Consider the following 13085-nt stretch of genomic DNA (forward strand, 5'->3'; position numbering starts at 1 on the left):
ACATGTAACTGTGCCCTCTCCATTCGAGTGGCTTCCATGTGTTCTGTGAGCATATCTTCCCATATTTGTTTTCTCCTGTGGATCTATGTGAGTCTAATAGCTGGAGGGAGGGTGGGCAAGTGATGGTGAAAGACTCTGCTGTTGAGAACACTACAACAAAACATAGGTGAGGGCCAGACATTAAGGAGATGCATTCACTATAGGTAAGTTTAACAACAAACAAAGGAATCTCATGAATGAACCTCTGCAGAATACAACGAGCATATGTCCCCTTCCAGGGAAAAAAATAGACTTTTAAGTGTCCTCTGTGCAGCAGGTACCACACAGAGATCTTAAGGGTCCTACTTGACATGGTTCAGTTTCAGCCATGGTGAGACACAGATTGGGGGTGTGCTTTCAAGCCTGTTATTGCAAAAGCAGTTTCTGCGTCTGTGCACGCTACAGATGAGGACATGGGCGGGAGCTGGGGGCTGTGGCAGTGGTGGTTGCCACGTGTGCATGGCTCTCGATCCCTGCATGGTCTACCCTCTACCCCTTGGCTGGGACAGTGAAATTTTCCTTTTCCCCATCAGCTTGAGGAAGAAAGGAGGGTGGTCAAGGCATGGTGAAGCAGCTTCTGTGGCTGTGTCCCTTGCTTTCTTGGTCACCTTGTGGTCTCTCCCTCCTACCCCCTTGGCTGGCACAGTGAAAATTACTTTTCCCTCAACAACCAAGTGAGAGTAGTGAATGTGATCCAGGCATGGAGGAGCAGCTTGTGTTATTATATAGTAGCTTTATTCTCCTTCCCCTGCTTCCTCTAGGTTGCAAAAAGAGATATTAGTCTCCCTAAACTAACAAACATTAATAAGGAACATATGCTGACTGAAAGTGTGCACAAGGACACTCATTATGCTGCACTTTTCTGTGGTGCCATGATGCTAGATTGCTTCCTAGTGGCTTGGTGTGGAAAAGTGTCCTATCGGGGAGGTCAAAATGAGGCAGGACTCTCCAAAAGCCTCGTGAGAAGAATTAGAGTACCCGTTTGAGAGCTTTATGGAGGTTTGAAAGGAGGAGTGGCGCTCCGTCCTGGGACGCATTCACAAGTTGTTCCTGGGATACCAGGCTTTGTAGGAACAGCAGTTGCCACAGATCACACCCAATTGCCTTAGCCGACTTGTAGCATGACTGAAAATGAGAAGTCACCAGAGGTGACCTCCCGTCCTTCAGGGTCTGGCTGAAAAACATCCTGGGAAGAGGGAATGAGATCCAGTGTTACAGAAAGTTCCTGCTTCATTTGCCTGCTGACCATTGTCATACTCCTCCTCTTCCTTATCCACCAGGTCCTCTTTGCTGTTGCCGGAGGATTCCTGAGGACTCTCTTTGGAGGTATCCACAGACTGTTTGGGGATAGTGGCTGGGTCACTTTCTAGAGTCCCATGCAGCTGCTCATAGAAGTGTCATGTCTGTGACGATGACCCAGAATGTCTGTTTGCTTCCTTTGTTTTATGGTACGCCTGCCTCACCTCCTTTATTTTCATGTGGCACTGCTGCGCATCCCTGGTGTATTCTTTTTCCTCTGTGCCCTGTTAGATCTTGGCATATGTGTCTTCATTTCTTTTGCTACTTCATAATTTTTCCAGCACAGAGTCATTCCTCCACCCAGCAATGAAGTTCTGCATCTCCTGCACTCTCCATGATGCACGACCCTGGTAAGTCATGGCCACATGTACACCTGAAGTATACACTCTGGCCAAGCAGGAAATTACATTCAAAATTTCCAGGCTGCTTCCTCCACTCTAGAGAGTAGTGGAGCTGAAACTGGTGACCAGATTTGTCACACTGGGGCACTGCGGGACATCTCCAAGAGGCCAAGAATGTCAAATTTCACAATGCTCCGTCTGCACTATCCTAAGGTTGACCATGCAAGGTCGAATTTGGCATTGCTCCTCTTGAAAAGCAGGGTGCAAATGTCAACCTTAGAAGCCCTTAAAGTCAATGAAATGGCCCCTGTGGTGTGGATTGATTCTTTAGAACTTCAACCTCAGTCACCTAAATTTGACCTAATCCCCTAGTGTAGCCCAAGCCTTAAACTAGTTAAAGGGCCCAATAAATCTGTTTTTCAGAGCTGCTGAAGTTCTTTAGTTTCCACTGACTTTAACTGTAATAAAGAGATCTCAGCACCTCTGTAAATCAGATTATATAGCTTCATGACACTACCATGCTGTGTATGGAAGAAAATTTAGAGTTACCAGCTGGCTCTTTTAAATATTGACTGAAAGAGACAATGAATTTTGTAAATATTTGTGAAATAACACATTTATCCCAAAGTCAGACAAAACTGCTTAATTTTACTGAGCCAACGTTTCCCTGAAAATCTGGTTTGGAGGCATTTCATTGTTGTTATGGAGGGTTATTTACTTTAAAAAGAATTTAGCCAAGGCTAAACAAGGACTATTTATGTGAACTGGGGACAAAACAGAAGGGCCATGTCTACACTAGCCCAAAATTTCAAAATGGCCATGCAAATGGCCATTTCAAAGTTTACTAATGAAGCCCTGAAATACATTCAGCACCTCATTAGAATGCCCACAGCCGCAGCACTTTGAAATTGACGCAGCTCACCGCTGCGCAGCTCATCCAAATGGGGCTCCTTTTCAGAAGGACCCTGGCCACTTTGAAATCCCCTTATTCCTAACAGCAGATAGGAATAAGGGGATTTTGAAGTTGCCAGGGACCTTTCAAAAAGGAGCCCTGTCTGGACGAGCTGCGTGGTGGCGAGCCATGTCAATTTTGAAGTGCCACGGCTGTCGGCATTCTACTGAGGTGCTGAATATGTATTTCAGCGCTTCATTAGTAAACTTCGAACTGGCCATTTGCATGGCCATTTCGAAGTTTTGGGCTAGTGTAGGCACAGCCAAGGATTTTTTTTCTTTACAGAGTAAATTTAGTATTTAGACAGTTTGTTTCAACTATTCCAAGAATGAATTGATGGCAATCATTGTTGGATCTATCATTCACTAGTTATAGTTTTCCTATTAATTACAAATCTATGTGCAAGCCATTCAAAGCTTCGTTGTCTAATGAGAACCTCAACAGAGAAAAAGGGCCTAAGAGCTGCTTGGATTTAATTCACTCATTGCTTTTGTATAAAACAAAACATGAAAAGTGGTGCATTTAGTGATGGTCAGATTTGGAATTCAGTTGCAATAAACCTTCAAGGCCTGAATATGCATGTGATTCTTCAATTAACCATTCTGTTTGATCTTAATATAAATGTTTCCCTTTCCTTCCCCAAAGGCTTTCTAGTACTAGCTCTTTGTTCTCTGTCTTCTGCATGCATTTATTTCGTGTGTTTCCCAGGATTTACTCTATTAATATTGTAAAGCAGTTTGGGGTTTGGCAGGGAATAGGAGAATAAGTGGGATGTGAAATTTTGGTAGACCTCTTTGATTTGCTGGATTTGTATTTATTTTATGTTATTTTATATTATATTTTGTTATTATTTGTTGACGGCAGAAAATATGGCCTTAGTTCCTAGCCTAAATATTGTGCAGCATTGCTAGTGCAAGCCAATATTTACATCCCAAACATGCCTGGGATCATGTGAAGTGTGAGTGAATATCCAAGATACTGTAAGAGGGAGGTGCCATTAGTAATAAGAGGGATGAGTCTGCCAGTGAAAGTCAAGGAGAAGATAGCTAATGGTAGTACAGGGTATCTCTGTTGTGTCTGTACATAGATGTAATATTTTTTTAAATTAACCTTTCTATTTTGCCAGGAAGCATACTATAAATTCTTAACTCCTCTCTTCAGGCTAGCTATTGCTGTGGTTCCCAATAGTTCTGATAATATGGCTAGTTCTATAGCTGCTCTCAGCAGGTTTTTTCTTTCTTCTTTCTTCATCATACCTGCTATATCAGCTACCAACTGCATGCTCCTCTGTTGCCAGCCTCTCTTCACTCTTCCTTGTTCTTTTTTCTTCTCTTTCAGACCAGCCTTTTCTTTCTCCTTCCAGGCCATTCTCAATCTTTTCTCTCTACTGCAGGGGTTCCCAAACTTTTCAGCATCATGCCCCCCTTTGGATTTTTGAGACATCCTCACCCCCCACCTCTTCTTTACCATCATCCAACCCCCGCTTTAACAAAAAATTCAATTTGTAATTTTAAAACAAACCCAAAAATTAAAAATAAGCAGGAATAGTTTTTCTTGGCCTCTTGCGGGTGCCTGGTGCAGCCACAGCTGTCCAGCTGTCTCAGCCCCATGCCAGCCACCAGAGCTGACCACCCCAGCCACTGACCACCTGATGGCTGCACTGCCAGAGCTGCCTGCCCAAGTCCTGCACAGCTGGAACCAGCCACATGCCTGTCAGCCACCACAGCCCCTCACTGCCAGGGCCAGCCAGCCACCCAGCTGCCCCAGCTGTTGGCCAGCCACCTGAGCTGCCCACACTGCCGGGTCCAGCCACCAATCCGCCAGCTGCCTGAACCACCCGCCTGAGTCCCATGCTGCCAGGGCCAGCCACCCAAGCCATGCACTGCTGGGGCCAGCTGCCAGCCTGCCAGCTCGAGCCACCCAAGCCCCACGATGCCAGGTTGAGCCATCCAAGCAGTATCAGCCCTGCAAGCCGGCCACCCAAGCCCCACCCCTCCCCCAAAGCCAGGCACCACCAGCCCCCAACTCTTAGTCCATCCCTCCCAAACCCACAGACTCACTTTTGGAGGAGGCAGCTAGCTCCATGTGGGTCTTCGCTGGCTGCCTGCATTTTGTATCAGCTGTACCGGGTCGCCCTCGTAAAATGGCAGGGGCTGAGAGCCAAAAGAAAAGGCCAACTTTTTCTTTGGGTGGGGCAAATGATGGAGGTAGGGGGCTGAGTCACCCCATGCCCCCCCTGGAATTTCTTCAGGCCCCCCAGTTTGGGAAACCATGTTCTGCTGCATTCCCTTTTCCTATTCCAGATATGAATGGTCAGCCTTTTGTTCAGCCTCACAGTGGGTTGCTTCTCCATGCTGGTCTTTCTGTTGGAAATTAGAACTCTTATAATGAAGTTACATAAATGGTTGGACCTTCTCCTCGTGATGATGCTGCACACTGAGCTCTGCTCAAGCAGGTTCAGCTGGTTTAGAAGATGTGTGCTGTGATAACCCAAGGTTTAGAAATACTGACATTACAACACTGTGTATACAACTAAAAACAGAAGCTTAGTTATCTATTAACAACACTCCAGTTTTAGTGTAATTAGTGCCCTTGATATATGATTTAACTCAAGTGTGTATAATCAAGACATATCTCTGTATATTAAAGCTGTGAAAGTTTTTGTTCTGGATTGTTTATACCAGTGATAGCTCTGAAATAACATTAGGCTTAAATCGCTGAAGTCTCCAAGGATGTCTGCTGGTTGTCTCCTAATATTCATCAGATTAAAATGAAGCAGCAGCACTTAAAATAAACAGCCTGATTTGCCGCTGCCTCATATGTTAGGTCATTTACAGCTGTGCAAAGTGGGTGTAAAAGTTTAACATTCTGTTCTTGCAGCATTTTACACCCACTTTGCACAGATGTAGATGATGACCCAGATGGTCTTTTCTCAGCCCCAATATGCTTCCTTATTTGCATATCAAGTCTTAACTAGGCACTTGAGGATTAAAGCTAATTAAAGGTGAGGTCTGAAGACTGCCTCACATTGGTCATTTTCTGGTCACATAACAGCCCTTGGGGGAAAGGGATGGAAGGGGGAGTTGTTACCATGACCCTGAAGGGTAAACTGTTTTGAAGTGGCTGTAGCTTGTCTCTGGAGTCTAAAGTGGTCCCCAGCTGTCTCCAAGATTGTGCAATGTTAACTAATTCTACTGTAAACAAACCTTTGTTTCCTCCAGCCACCAGTATTGTGTTCAGCACAATTCAACTGGACAACCAATTGGGTAAAGATGCAATAGAAAATACTGCCCCGTTGAGTGTTTTCCCCAATCAGCTAAACTACACATGGCAAATATTAAACTGTATCTGTTGCTGGATGACTTTTCTACATTACTCACAAACCAATTATTTGGAGTTTAGTTCACTGGCTCACTCACTGACAGATTATCTCATCTGTGTGTCCTCAACTTTTGCATCATGATTTTATAACTTTGGTTGAACTGAGGTGCAAATTCCTCCCACTGATGATGGTTTTGCAGTGTTTTCATTAACTTTAGAGAAAGTTAAAAATCACTGTTGTGCAAAGGGGCCCAAGTCTTGGTTGGAGGTTTAGGGCTTGTCTACACTGCTTCACAGTTCAGATTATGCAGGGGAATAAGAGAGGGCACCAAAAGTGCTGCACTGTAACGGCCCATTGTAGATGCTGAGGGTATGACCTAAGTGTCTTCTCATTCATATTAACATAGTCCACTTCAACCAGGACTACATTAATGCTAATGAGGAATATTGCCATTCATTTCTAATGCAACCACATGGGAGAGTTATTGTACAGACCTTAGTGCACCCCTGTAGCCCTAGCCAGTGTAGACACTGGGGTTGCCAGATTCTCAGAAGGGTTATGCGGGACATGCCCAAGCCAGCAGCTCCAGCTGCAGGAACCGCGTTCGGGTGAGGAATTTCCCTGACAAGTCCTGCATCCCCCATTTATGCAAAAATGTCCCGCAGACATTTTTGCGTGAATGGGGGATGTGGGACTTGTCAGGGAAATTTGGGACTGTCAGTAGATAGCAGGACATCTGGCAACACTACTAGGTACTGCCTTAGACACTTAACGCATAATGGAGTGTTGCAAGAAGTAAGCACTGTGTCAAATAGTGTCGTGTAGATGTATTAGTTAATGTTAGTAGTTTACAAAGCTTTGAAGATTGAGTGTTTGAAGTGCTGAGCATGAATATTACTTTGAAATTAATCAGTAACCCATTCTGACGCCTTTGCACTGTGGGGGAGTAGGCTGCCAGTCATATGGAACTAGCCCCATGATCAAGCCAGAATTCATGCTTACTGCTATGGCATGAAGATCTAATTGCTGGATTTAAAAGTCCCATGCTACTGAACTTCATCCTCTTCTGTAATGTTTGTTTGATTCATACATTGTTGGTAGTGTCAGCTGAATATCCATCACAGCTCGTGTGTTTTGTACGGAGCAGTCATACAGATAAGGCATTAGTAAACAGGCTGGGTTTTTTTTAACCCCTTAGGTTTACAAATTATATAATAACTGTCTGACCAGATAGGCTATTTTTGCTTACTGTCCCAGTTAGTAATTCTAGGGCTGATGTTGAATTCTTGGGGGTCTTTAATGATGTAGCCTTGTCATTTGAGAAGATAAAATTAGAAGATTTAACTGAAATAGATTTAATTGAAGAAACCTAATCAGGCTGTACATCTGTTGAACATAGGCATTCTGAATGGTTCTGTACACGTTACTAACCCTTTTGATACATCATAGAAGCCACTGTTTCTCTTGTATTACTGCACCATTTGCAGAGCCTCCTGCATTCGGTAGCTAATGTAATAAACTCTGGCACTACTGATTAAAATTATGTTTGTGTCATTATTTCATGTAAAACCACTGTGATAATCCTGTGGAGGAAAATGTGCTATCAGAACAGTGTCTGAGAATCTGTAATTTACACTTATGTTGCTTAATGCCTTGAAAGGGCTCTTACAATTGACCTTGTGCCCACGTCATATTTTTAGAAGCTAGCAACCATGCTGAGGTGTGTTATTACCTCAAGATCTTAGATTAACTTTTTTGTGTTTAAAGATATTGTAGCTGTTCCTTTTCGCCTACATTGTAGGTGCAACAGTAGAAACCATTACTGAAGAATCATATAGATCCTTTTTAAATTTAAAAGAAATTATGTGAGACCAAAAAAAGTATTAAAAGAAGTAAAACATTTTTAGCTCAAATTTTCAAACAAGCTGTACCTGTATTTTCCGTACATTTTAGCTATGTACACAAATCTACATGCTTGCACTTGCAACTACCTTCTTACAGATGCAAAGCAAATAATTAGAGTGAAAGATGATGTCTGTCTGGATCTGGGCGAGTTTTTTCATGTCGCTTTTTCGCTCGCCCAAATCCAGGCAGACATCATCTTTCTCTCCAAATGCAAGAAATTAGAGTGAAAGTACTCTGATTCCTATCTATGCTAGGTTTTCTTACACCGTGTGTCACCACACTATGGAAGCCCACATTATGTTTTGTGAGTACCAGTTGTTTCTCCAAATGAGATGGCCAAACCTCCATCCAATTGAAAATGTATCACTTAATAGGATTTGCAGTCATGTTGCATGATTAAAATCAGCTTTATATCAGATATTTTGCATAATGTTAGTATTTTTCAGTAATTATCTGCAGCGTCTGTGTGCATGACAGACTGTTACATGGGGATTCTGGAAAATTTGAATACCTGGTTTCATACAATTCCCTCTTGGGCATTTATTAGGACAGACTCAGAAATAATAGGACTATGGCAAATCATCCTGCACTGTTCACCCCTCCTAATGAGAGAATGCTACAAGATTCATGTATAGTGCTAGTGCCGATGTTTATATCTGTGTGTCCATTCCCTCCACCGCGTTCTTTTTTTTTTTTTGACAGAAGGAGCCAGGTTTAAAAACAAAGCAAAACAAAAAATCCCAAAAGAAATGAAAGCTTCAGGTATCAGCAGGAGTTCATTTTAAACACCTTCACTGATTAGTTTGATTTGGCAAGTGCTTCTCTTGGACAAAACATTCTGGGAGAATATATCCTTCCTGCAAGAGATCTACCCAAACGAAGCCCAGATTAGATTCATCTTGGCATGGTTTCCTACTACCTTTGGAAGTCTGGCAGGTATCAGAAGAACATCCACAGCAGACTGCCTTTCTAGCATCTGCCTACTATCCAAACAGAATGGATTTGGGATAAAAATATATATTGCCAATTTAATAATCTATCACTGTGTCTGAGATTAAAAACAGTGATCCTCCATCAGGAGTAGTTCAAATGATGCCAGAAGTCAGTCTCAAGTAAACAACAAGTTGAGTTAAGTAGCAGTGGCAACTTAAGCCTCAGTTAAGTGGAAGTATTACTGTCAGCAAGCAAGATTCTGTCTGTTCAGGACTAAAGCTTGTTTAGAGATAACAGAGAAGCTGTTCAGTGCAATGACTTCAGAAGGAATCTGACCAGGACAGGACACAATTTCACATAACACCCCAGCCCAGCCCTCCTTGGACCTATCTTCACAGCTCCTCAAGCAGACACCTGAGTCGCGTGGCAGCAAAATTCACTCACTCAGGCCAAGCTGAGCTCTTCAAGCACACTAGCTAGGTGTATCTTCAAGTGCGCTCTAACATATTGCATAGGAATTAATGTTTATTGCTGTTAATGTAGTTTTTTTCAGTGTAAATATTTAGAAATAAAAAGCTTTTTGCATCAGAAAGAAGTGGCCACAACCTTCCAGTCAGAAGAAGACAGGGAGAATGTTTTCTTTTTGTCACAGATGCCATATGATGTCCTAACAACTTCTGGGGATGCAACAGTACCCTTAGATTACACTGCAGAATGGCCCATTAAAAACATGTCCCTCACACCAACCAGATGTCTATGTGCTCTCTACATGATGCAGGACTAGCAACAGAAAGCCTATCTAAGCATAGGTTTGTGGTTCTCAGTACTCCTCCTCCCTTCAGCTCATCCACCAAAATTGACTCAGATAATCCATTAATCCAATGTATGAAGCCACTGATTTTCTTCTGTCCTAATCCTGTTCAAGTGAGAGTGATTGCAGTAATTTTAATAGAAGCTTGATCAGTCTTCTGACAAAAAAAAAAAAAGCCTTGAATCCAAGACCTATGGAAATGGTAGTGTTGTCTATTCTTCTGGTTTGCATATGTTCTGGTCTGCTTCGCAGCCATACACTGAATATCTGGAATATTGAAGATGCTCAGAATAAATTATAGAATATTGAATAGGAAACTAACAACAAAACGGTATTTTTTCACATTTCCCTTCTGCTTTTTGGCTTTGTGTTCGAAATCAGTCCAAACCGTACATTTATGACATTGCAATGAATTTTCTGCTTTCAGAAATTTACCTGGTTTCAGTTTATGTCGGGATTTCACGTTCAACTGCCATTTTAGTAACACTTTCCATGGTTCCTTTTAGATTTTTCATTTTTTTAGTGTTAAAAACATTCTAATCTGATATTTTTGATCAAAGGCTTCAGTATTAAGATGTGAAATAGCTTTCAGATAACAAATAAATTAAGTGATAAAACCATTTTTGTTTTCATGTTTTGAGAATAAATGGCATTCTGACAGAATGTTTCTATAAAAGCCATCTAGCTTCAGAATAAACTTCCAGGGAAGCAGGAGGGAGGGAATATCTGAAATACAGTCTAAAATATGTGTAAGTATAAGCTTTTTTTAAAGTTCTACTTAAATAAGCTAATCAGATGGCTGAGAGCTCTTTCATCATTTTCATAGTCCTTTACTGGTGAAAAGCTCCAACGGTGATTGCTCTGGTGGTTTCTCAATCGAATCTCCCTTTCTAGAACTGTTAAGTTAAAATTGCATCATAGAAGAAATTTACACTCTCTCTCTCTCGCCTCTTTCTCCCTCTCACTCTCTCTCTCTCTCTCTCTGTAGTACAGCAATCAACAAGTAAACCTTCTAAGTTATGAAAATATCTCCTCCCTATTTTCCTCCTTGATAGATGTCCGTAGAAGAACGATTTATGAATACCACAGGGTGGAACTACAGATGTCAAAGATTACCAATCTGTCAGCTGTTGAGATGATACCTCTACCTAGTAAGTAAAATTTAATGTAGACAGGTACAAAATAGCTGGAGAATACAGAGTTCCATAATATTTCATATAGCTGAGAGATTAATAAGAGGGACTTCTCAGCAAGGAAATAGTTGACTGGGGTGGGTATATGATTGAGGTCTATAAAATCATGACTGCTGTTAAGAACATAGGTAAGAAAGTGTTATTTACTTCTCATAACACAAGAACTAGAGGTCACCAAATGAAATTAACAGGCATCAGGTTTAAAACAAACAAAAGGAAACATTTGTTCATGTAATGCACAGTCATCCTTGTGGAACTCTTTTCAGAGAATGTTGTGAAGGCTAAAACTCTAGCAGGGCTCAAAAAAGAACTAGATAAATTCATGGAGGATAGGTCTATTAATGCATATTAGCCAGGATGGGCAAGGATGGGGTCTGTAGCCTCAATTTGCCAGAAGCTGAGACTGAATGACAGGAGATGGATAGGAATAAGGGGATTTCGATGCTGGTGGGGTCCTTTTCAAAAGGACCCACATGTAGACGAGCCATGTGGGAACGAAAAGCAGCAATTTCGAAGTGCCGTGTCCGGCAGTATGCTAATGAGGCACTGAGTATGCATTTCATCCCTCATTGGTATTCTTCCATCTGGCCATTAGCATGGTCATTTCAAAGTTTTTGATAAGTGTAGACATAGCCTTGACGTTTACTTGTTCTGTTCAGTTCCTCTGGGGGACCTGATATTGTCTACTGACAAAAGACAGGATACTGAGCTAGATGGACCTTTGGTCTGAGCCAGTATGACTGTTATTTTTTTATGTAAGTGAATAAACAGATCATAGGTTTATAATAACAGCCACTAAATCGTGAGTGATAGCTGCATCAAATGATTTTCCAATGAGCACCAGTATATCCGTTAATTTGGTTCATGAAGAAAGGAGTAAGTTTCAAGTTTATGAGTCAAACACAAAAACTAATTTGTACTGTGCATCCCATTTTAAAGGAACACACAAGCAAATTTTGCAATTCATATACCTTCTTTGCTCAAGGTAAATCTTCATTGGCTGGGTCTACCCTTGCCCCCAACTTCGAAGGGGGCATGTTAATCAGGGTGATGGGAGATTACTAATGCAGAGCTGAGGTGAATATGCAGCACTTCATCAGGCTAATTCTCCCCCACGGCAACTTTGAAATGTCAAACTTCGAAGTGCCGGCATGGTTGTAGCTGTGGGCGCTTCAAAGTGCCCGTGCTACTTGGAAGTGCCTTTCCTCTTCAAAATTTTGGGAAGTAAAGGCACTTCAAAATAGCTTGGGCTGTTTGAAGTGCCTGTGACTACACGGATGCCGGCAACTTGAAGTCTGACACTTTGAAGTTGCTGGGGCAGAGACTGAACCTAATGAATTGCTGCATATTCACTGCAGCGCTTCATTAGTCATCTCCCATCAACCTGATTAACATGCCCCCTTCGAAATTGGGGGCAAGTGTAGACAAGCCCATTGTGTAGTAATCCTGGCATTTAAAGTGACTGCTGTACAGCTATGAGACATTGAAAATAGTTACCATCCTTTTTCCCTAATCCAGTTATAGTTCTTACACACTTTCTTGACAGTCTTTTTATCTGCTCATGTCTAAATACTGAACATTCCGAGAAATGTAAGAATCAAAAGGAGAGAGATTTAAGAAAAAATCTTGATGCTTAGTAGTAAAATTAAAAAACAGCAATTTTAGTGAAAGGAGGTTTTTGGAAATGGGATTAAATTTACAAATGGAATAGAAATTAAATCCTGAAGATCAAAAGTACTTTCTCTGCATGCATCTGTACGGTGTGTGCTATCTTTAGTATGCAATGCTGCACATCTGTGAGCTCAGTGATCATTTAAATATATTTCAGAGAGGATTTATTCTTGCTTTGTACAAGTAGTAAGAATTGTCTGTAACATTAATGGATGTATTCATTTTTATTTATTTATCCATCTCCCAGCCTGTCTCCAGTTTAACAGCTGTGGTCCCTGTGTCACTGCCCAGATTGGCTTCAACTGCAGCTGGTGTAATAAACTCCAAAGGTAAAGAGCCTTGTTTCTTTGGCCTTTGATATACAGCCATGCTCAAACTGTACTTAAAAAAGTTCTATCTTATATGGTCCAGCATACTCAATTTTTCTTAAGGGAATTTATTTGCTCAGGAAAGAGAAGGAGATGTTTCTGTCATTGTAATTCACAGTATCATTCTAAAATAACATTGCTCACCACTGAGAACTTCAGCAGTTCCCATTATCAGCAACACATCACTACCCCATTAAACTTTAATAAAGAAAGTTAGGAAGGAACGGTCCAAGGGCTGATAGAGCAAGTAT

At 41.7% G+C, this 13085-nt stretch overlaps 1 protein-coding gene across 5 annotated transcripts in view; it reads left to right on the forward strand.

Annotated features, from left to right (window-relative positions):
• PLXDC2 (plexin domain containing 2) overlaps positions 1 to 13085 on the forward strand; it is a 429645-nt gene that overhangs the window by 329302 nt on the left and 87258 nt on the right. For all 5 annotated transcript variants that reach the window (XM_074984845.1, XM_074984847.1, XM_074984846.1 and 2 more), the window contains exons 8-9: positions 10658 to 10753; positions 12714 to 12795. In XM_074984845.1, the coding sequence (XP_074840946.1) occupies positions 10658 to 10753; positions 12714 to 12795 (178 nt within the window). The remainder of the gene's footprint in view (positions 1 to 10657; positions 10754 to 12713; positions 12796 to 13085) is intronic.

Source organism: Carettochelys insculpta, chromosome 2, assembly GCF_033958435.1.
Source record: "Carettochelys insculpta isolate YL-2023 chromosome 2, ASM3395843v1, whole genome shotgun sequence".
In the NCBI taxonomy this organism is placed as follows: domain Eukaryota; kingdom Metazoa; phylum Chordata; order Testudines; family Carettochelyidae; genus Carettochelys; species Carettochelys insculpta.